Raw genomic sequence first — 8,067 nt, 5'->3', positions numbered from 1 at the left:
TGACTGCAGCAAGCATGTTCCTTTCCCTCAATGTATGTACAGTTTGCTTGCATCTGCCTATAATTGAGATAAGGCACTATGCTTCCAGTACAGGAAACAGGGCTGTAACTGGGGGTATAGTTCTGGAAAGAAGGCTGCCTAAAACAACACCCTGTAGTCAGTGGTGCTGCAGCATCACCATGCGTAGCAGCCTTTTGGCACTACAGAACGGCACCCCACTTTGTATACAGCAAAATTAAGTGCAGGGCCGGTGCAAGGTTTCTAGACACCCTAGGCAAAGTTACATAATACCGCCCCTGCATCCCCAAATACCCTCTGCCCAGCCACTCACATTCACTTCTTTAAATATAACTAGAAAATTTTTTAGATTTAAGAAAATAAATACAAAAATAACATGTAACAGTCGTCCCTCCCTCTAGGCAGTGTTTGTGATCGCTGCCGGTAGAATTGTGAGCTGAGATGGGTGCAGGGTAGATGGGCCCTTAGATGGCCTGGGCCCTAAATAAAAGAACCCCCTGCACCTAGGATATATATGCCAGTGGGAGCTGGTTTATCACCAGCACAAAATTTACAATGTGAATAGAGCCCAGGCCATGCCCACTCCATGAGGCATCGTCCATTTACAGTGCGACCTCTTATGACATCCTCAGGTAAATTATGCCTTTGATCCCACACCTTGCCAATGATAATGAGGGTGTGTGGGGGGAAAATATGCTGGTTGTGATTACAGATGTGGGGGGGGGAGGGGCGTGCAGTGCTCCTCTGTCCCCCAGGCATTGCTTCTGTCACCCTCCCTGCTCCCCAGGCACTGCTGCTCTGTCCCCTTTCCCACAGCTTTGCTCCTCTGCACCCCTCCATGCCCCTCCACACTGATCATCTGTCCCTCCTGCCCCAGCACTTCTCAGAGCCAGACTCACACTACTCACAACTACTGCACCCAGGTACTCCATTAATCCTACCCCAACAAGCGCACAACTCCCTCCAGTCCTCATTCAAGAGGACACAGTGACCTGCACAGGCTGCACATATTCGTGTCCCACCCTGCCCCAGCATCCATCCCCCTGGCCCAGTACTCACAAAATCCACTCCATCCTCCTGTGTCAAGCAGCGGCAGCGTGTAGTTCCCGGTCTGGACCACGCCTCCCCTGGATGGATAGCATCCATGCGGTCGCTGCAGCTGAGCTCCGCCTCCTGCACAGACGTGACTGACAGTGCAGGAGCTCAGCAGCAGCAGCAGAGACCACCACGCTGATGCCATCCAATGGCAGCGCACTCCGCATCTGACTCGGCAAACAGGAGAGGGCCAAGAGCTGACTGACAGCCAGCCCTTTATTCTTCTGCTGGGTAGGCGGGTGGTTGGCGAGTTTATTATTCTGCGGAGCTGGGGGGAGCGATGGGAGCATTCCTGACCAAAGGAGCTTGAAGGAGCAGGGCGCCCTCTAGTGGCCATCGCCCTAGGCGAATGCCTAAAGCTGCCTAATGGTAGCTCTGGCCCTGATTAAGTGTCTTATAGACATTTCTGGACGTTGGCTGCCACCATTCCATATGTGCAATGTCATGACATCATGCATTAAGAGGTAGAGCAAACACAGTGCATATTTAGAAGAAAGTTGGTGTGGTCACACGGTGCATCTTTCTACACAAGCATAGATCATCAGTGGGAGTCTCTGAGCAAATCCCCATGGCTGCTGTGATATCAGTAGAGATGCAGTTGCTTACACCTCTGAATCAGATAAAAAAATGAAAGATTGCAAGATTATTATAAAAAGGTACATCTTCCCCCAAATTACTTATTATATTAGTCCTGAAATCTGTTCACCCTACTCTTGCTCAGAGTGCCCGTCACAAGTAAACTGCTCAAATCTCTACAATTGTTTATGAATTTGCAGGTTTGTGAACTTTCTCCGTTTTCTACAGTGTTGCAGTTCCATCTCTTAACAGTCATACTTCAAGAACCTCATATCCTCAAAGTCTTTGAACCACTGGTGTCTTTTTGTCACTGTTAATGACCTCCTTTGTTCACCCACACCTCAAATACCTTCTACGCTCCCTGCCCTTAACTTTGCCACCTACAGTACTTCACATCAAACTTTAAACATCAAGATATCCCATCCCAACAGACCTTCAACAACCTGCCCTCTCAGTTCCCTGACCTACCCTCTTTACCAACTCTGACTTCTTTTTTTAAACAGTATCTGGCGATTAAGTAAAGGCCCTCATCTGGTCTTCTCACCCGCCACTTCTTTACTTGATCCTATTGCCTCCTTCACTACCTCTTACTTTCTGCCTTTTCCCATCTTCCCCATTACACAGTCCCATCTGCCTTCAAGCATACCCCGCTCCACCTGGCCTTTTGTTAAAAAACTACACTACATACTACGACTCAATTTCATCGCAGCAAGCTATAAATGTATATGTCATTTCTGGAGCGCTGCTAAACTGCCATTCATTTTTTGTCTCTTTTGAGGTTGGTACCATGACCAGTTATATCCAATGTCTGTTGTCAGTGCCATAAAAACTGGTTCTCTCTCTGGGGAAGATGTGTGTAGCCTTGAAGAGAAATAGATAAATTAGAGAGGTAAACTACTAGCCAGAAGTCATCATGATCATCATTAGCACACATGTGCACTAGCCATATCCTTGCTCCAAAGATCCATTTTAATTAGGATGGTTCTCAGCATATGCCCAAGGATAACTTTCTATGTTTGAATGCTCAGTAATACCAACTGAGCCACAAGTGGACATACAGTAGGACTGATATCCATCAACTTTGAAGTCGGAGTGAGTGAAGATTCCCCCTCTAGTAATTCCCACCAAAGCCCACAGCACATCAGTTTAGTGTCTCACAAACAGTGCATTTAATGTCCATGTGCCGAAGGTGCATGCTGGTAAAAAGGGGAGTGGTTTCAAGGGTGAACGGTGGGACCTCACATGTAGAGGGCATGACCCCATCAAGACCAGTGTGAGTGCAGTGTTGCCACTTACACAGTGCAGCACCCTGACTCCTGTCCTGTCACACTTCAGCAGGTGACACTTGGGGGAAGCCCACACTGCTTGCAGCACTGTAGCACTAAATGTCTATCTATCTATCTATCTATCTATCTATCTATCTATCTATCTATCTATCACTGTATATCTATCCTTATTTGCAATTCTGTGAATTGCTTCAGTGTCCTGTCCCCTGATGCAACTGTCTTTATTTATCATGTACTTGTCTTAAATTGCATTGTACTGTATTTTGTTATTTAATTGTTTGTTAGTGTGTTTTGGTTTTGCTCAGTTATGTAATGTTAGGTGCTGCAGGCACCATATAAATAAAACAATGATAATAATAAAAATAATATGATTTCAGGGTTATTCAGACCTAATCACTTTTTTGCAGATCCCTGTGATCAGATAACAGGTGCCAGAGTGAAATCCCACCTTGTGCAAGGCTGCGAAAGACTTATAAAAATATTGCAGATTGATGAATAGCTGCAAATCCATTCGAAACTCACTCACCATCTAATGATTTTCCAAGTGTGTGCAGTCTCTGTGACAAACAAGCTGATCGGGGCCGGAGCTAACATCACACACCCTCTCTCCAAATGCCTGGGCACACAGATGTAGCCCCTGTCATCTTTTCCCGGGGCTTGGCGGAGCCTCCCCTCTGGCGAGCGCTGGCTGACAGGGGCTACACTGAACTGGGACGCGTGTGCGTCTCACGGGCATGCGTGTCCCAATCCTTCGTTGGCTGGGGTCGGGGTGGCGAGGGGGACCAGCGGTGGCGGGGGAGGCAGCGGGGACCCGGGGGATGCTCCGTTGCCAAGAGGAGCGCAAGCATCTTGTGCGCGCGCACCCCCGTGGTGGGACGCCAGCCCCTGCAAAGTTTAAACCGGCTCCATCTGTACCTGCATTTTCCCTGGCAGTAAATGTTCGGTTGCCACCCACAAACACCGGCTTCCTGTCAATGAACTTGCGTACAGATGGAGCGGGCCTCGCTCTTGCAGGGGATGGCGGAAGATTCGCCAGCCGCCATTGCCACCATCTGTTCTGCGAAAGGGGATGCACGTGCACGAGATGCGCGCGCGTCCCCCGGGTCCCCGCCGGCTTGTCGGCGTTCACCCTGGGTCCCCACCTACTCCCCGCTGTCCCTCCTAACCCTGTCCGTCTCCCTGAAGCGGAGACGGAGAGGGTTCCCGTCACCCCGCCGCCCGGAAACTGAGACGCGCGTGCGTGTGAGATGCACGCGCGTCTCAGTCAGATAGAGCGCCTCGCTGCTGGCGGATCACCAGCGGAGACAATCTGGCGATTCGCCAGCAAGAGGGAGGCTAGCTGCATCTGTACATCTTGTGATTTAAAAAAAACGCTGAATTTTTATCGCAGGATGGTCTTGCGTATGCGCGATATGATCCGTATTATTCCATGGGAATTTGCAGCCCAGTGATCAGGTGCTATAACCCCCATAGTGCAAAAGTATAAGCATAAAAAATATATATATTTGTAGAACATTGCTTTTAAATTGGAAGCATGTAAAAGTTATCATTATTTGAATAAGAGATGTGCCTAATAGTATAAAGCAGCCTTTATACACACAGATGTCTGTGTCACTGTGCAATATGTGTCACTGTGTGCACTTTTGCTAATTCTTAGATTGTTTATACCATCAAACTATATTATAATTGCAGTCACTCACCATGAAAGAGCATTCCCATTGCCGTACACATGCTGTCATTCATTGTTACTGAGCATATCCTAGTTTGCTGTTCTCCACTGTGGGCGTGGAGGAATTGAAGAAAAAAATATTATCTAGATAAAACAATTTTTTTGTTTGAAGTCTAAAATGATCAGATTTCAGATAAGATTTTAAAACCACTTCCTTAGGGATACGTTTAACCCTGCAGTACCAGTGTAGCAGCCTTTAGGGGATGCTGCTACTAAGCAAATATTCAATGTATCTGTTACATGCAAATCCCTATAACAACTGACATTGTAACCTACAAGCAACTGAGAACTTTTACCACTGCTTAGCAAAGAAACCATTCTTATTATTGCAATGAAAAAGAGGAGGAGGAGGAGTCATTGAGCCACTGCCAGAGTACTAAGAGGAGCAGCTGAGAAACACGTCTCTTTACTGAATGGTGCTCTGCATTGTCAACATCCCTAGCACATCTGCCAGGATCAACATGTGGGCAGCAAAACTCCTGTTTGTTTTTCTATTGATCCTATATACAGGTGAGTAGCCCAGTTACATAATGGCCATTATATATGGTCTGGTAATCCAAATAACTGTAGCAATGGCATTTTTTCTTTTAGTATATTATTGCGTTTTGGGGGAAAACAGTCCTTTATTTTTGAGCATTTGTAGGGGTATATGTGATCATTTTAAATAAAGTTTTGTTTTACAAATTTTGACTATAAAACTTTTTTTACATAAAACATGCCCTTTTGTAGCAATATTAAATTGAATGATTTTTTTTTAGAAAAGTTTTATTTTTCTACATATAGCAACATTTATGGATTTAGTTAATATAATTTTTATTATGTCAGTATTTCATTATATATGTCCGATAGTGGTGGTACATACATGTACTGATTAACAGTTGGATAGCAGTTACGAGATTACATTTTTCTCACAGGTGTAATTTATATATGTCATCAAATTAATTTCAGTATAGATATAAAAGTAAATAAAATATATATATTTAATTATGTTATTTAATATTAAAATGGCAAATATGTGCATTATTTTATATAAAAATAAACATTTGGCTTGAGTGTTTAATGTTATACGTATATAACTTCATATATATCATAGATTTATACCCACACTAAACTTACAGTATACTTTGTGAAAAGTTGCATGAAATTAATCAGACAGAAAACTCCCCTCTGGCTGGAATATTTTTCTTAAATAAATCTGACATGGATTTCATTGTGGTTATAGATCAATTTAAGATTGAGAAGCTGGTGACCTGCAATGAAAAAGAGGTTACTTACTAACTGGGTGAACTAGCACAAATGAACTACATATAATTTATCACACTAAATACTCCCAATGTTCTCAGTAGAATTATAGAGAGAAAAAAAAAATGTGTCAAGTTACCCTGTGTCAGTTGCATGCATGTTTGGAATACCTATCTTGAGGCTATTTTCAAATCAATAGTGTGCATAGGTATTATTATCAACATCAGCTTATATTTATCACCCTTTATAATTTATCTATGAAACTAATACATCAAAGATGGAATTTAGAGGTGTTATTTTGTCTGATTAGTTGTGCTGTTCAAACATTTTATTTGAACTCTAAATGGCACATTCTGGCTATGCACACAGTTAGTGTAGAACGAGTTTTTGAGAAAAATGAATTACGCAGTTTTGCATTAACCAGTCAATTTCCATTTCTATGAATTTTCTGTCATACGATTTGTATATTTTCAGTATTTGACTAAAGAATAATAATATTTTATATCAAATTGTTGAAAATATAAATTAAATTGTTCTCACATAATTTGCAAATCGATGTAACTAGTAAATGGATCATATTTACTACTTTCATTTCTTTAACAACGGGATGATTTTACTCATGGTTTTATGGACGCAGTGAGCAACTTCTGAGCATAATAATATGATATCCGATTATATTGGTGCAATAAATCCTGGGTAACTCAGATATCCTGTTGAAAGTCGATAGAGCAAGTGTATGTATATTTGAAGAATATCTTCGAATTTATTTGTACACATTTTGTTATGTTTACTTTTATTGCACATTTTGCCTGACAAATTTACAGTACAGGATGCATGCACATTTGTATACATTTTCTTCCAGATTGCACTACGTGTTGCACTTTATAATTAGATTACTAAGCAATTTAAATAATAGTATCTTACAATATAATTGTTTATTATTATATTAGCCCTCAATATTAATCACAGGCTTATATGTTAAGGCAATACTAGCACAATGTAAAGCAGTTTACTTTGTGGCGGTATCCTGCAATTCATTATAATGAATAGAGAATTATGATTAATTGTACACAAATATTGTTAACAAATGTAATTAAAGGAATGGGACATTTTACATGTTTATAGTATGTACATGTCAACAGTTAAAAGTTATAGAATCAAGTTTCAAAGTTTTTGTGTTATAGATACCTGATTATCATTTATTATACATGCATAGACAAGCTCACCTGTCGTTAAGGACTGTAAACAGAGGTTACTACAGTGTACATAGCTACAACAGCATCATGGTTCTCAAAGGCTACCACATAGAGTGTAGTGATAACTTTATCCATGCAAGTTTGTCACACAGAAAAACAAGTGATGGATTTGACAGAAGAAAATGGTTTATTAATGCTAGACTGACACGGGTCTTTGCAATAGTATGATGCATGCTAGAACTGGTACATTGATAAACACAGTAGGCATGTTTGTCAGTGTATATATAATTAATAATATTTTTAATTATCTATATAACATTATTGTCCTGGACTGTTTGCAGTCTTTTATAAAAATATAGTTTTTTTTTATGATTTATTATTATTATTATTATTACAAATAATAATAATAATAATAATAATAATAATAATAATATTTAACTTTGGGTTACAAACTATAATGACATTGCATTGAAATATCATAAAGGAATATTAATGGAGGCGGTGTATTTATATATGCAGTTTAGCCATGGCTGTGTGTAACTATCCGTGTCAAGCTAATTGGCTTGTTCTGTAAGGAAATTCAGAACACGGAAGTGTCATTACCGATAATTGATATGTTATGTGTAATTTATTTGTTGAGAAAATATGCTGAGAGCATTCGGCAGTAACCTATCGCTTATTAATGTGTCTAAGCTTCATGTAACGAGTAAGAAATGCTCAACATACTGCTAAACATAACTGTGTGTGTTACATTTGGTGAGGCTGAGGCTGGCATAGTGCCAGTTGCTTGGGCTTAGAGCTGCTGTATGTTGTTATCTGTTTAACATATGAATGTAAGTAATGCTATTTATAACATTTTGAGGTTACAGAAATATGGCTTGAAGCTTTAAGAACAAAACATTCCCTAAAGAATTAGATCACTTTA

General features: G+C 41.0%; 1 protein-coding gene across 1 annotated transcript in view; it reads left to right on the top strand.

Annotated features, from left to right (window-relative positions):
* The first annotated feature begins 5,128 nt into the window (after nucleotides 1–5,128).
* HGF (hepatocyte growth factor) overlaps nucleotides 5,129–8,067 on the top strand; it is a 132,075-nt gene continuing 129,136 nt past the window's right edge. The window contains exon 1 of the mRNA XM_083183069.1: nucleotides 5,129–5,214. Within this exon, the coding sequence (XP_083039195.1) occupies nucleotides 5,166–5,214 (49 nt within the window). The 5' untranslated portion in view covers nucleotides 5,129–5,165. The remainder of the gene's footprint in view (nucleotides 5,215–8,067) is intronic.

The sequence above is a fragment of the Crinia signifera genome, chromosome 4 (assembly GCF_055691185.1).
Source record: "Crinia signifera chromosome 4, ASM5569118v1, whole genome shotgun sequence".
NCBI lineage: Eukaryota > Metazoa > Chordata > Amphibia > Anura > Myobatrachidae > Crinia > Crinia signifera.
The sequence above is the reverse complement of the archived record's forward strand: the minus strand, read 5'-3'. Positions and strand labels throughout refer to the sequence as shown.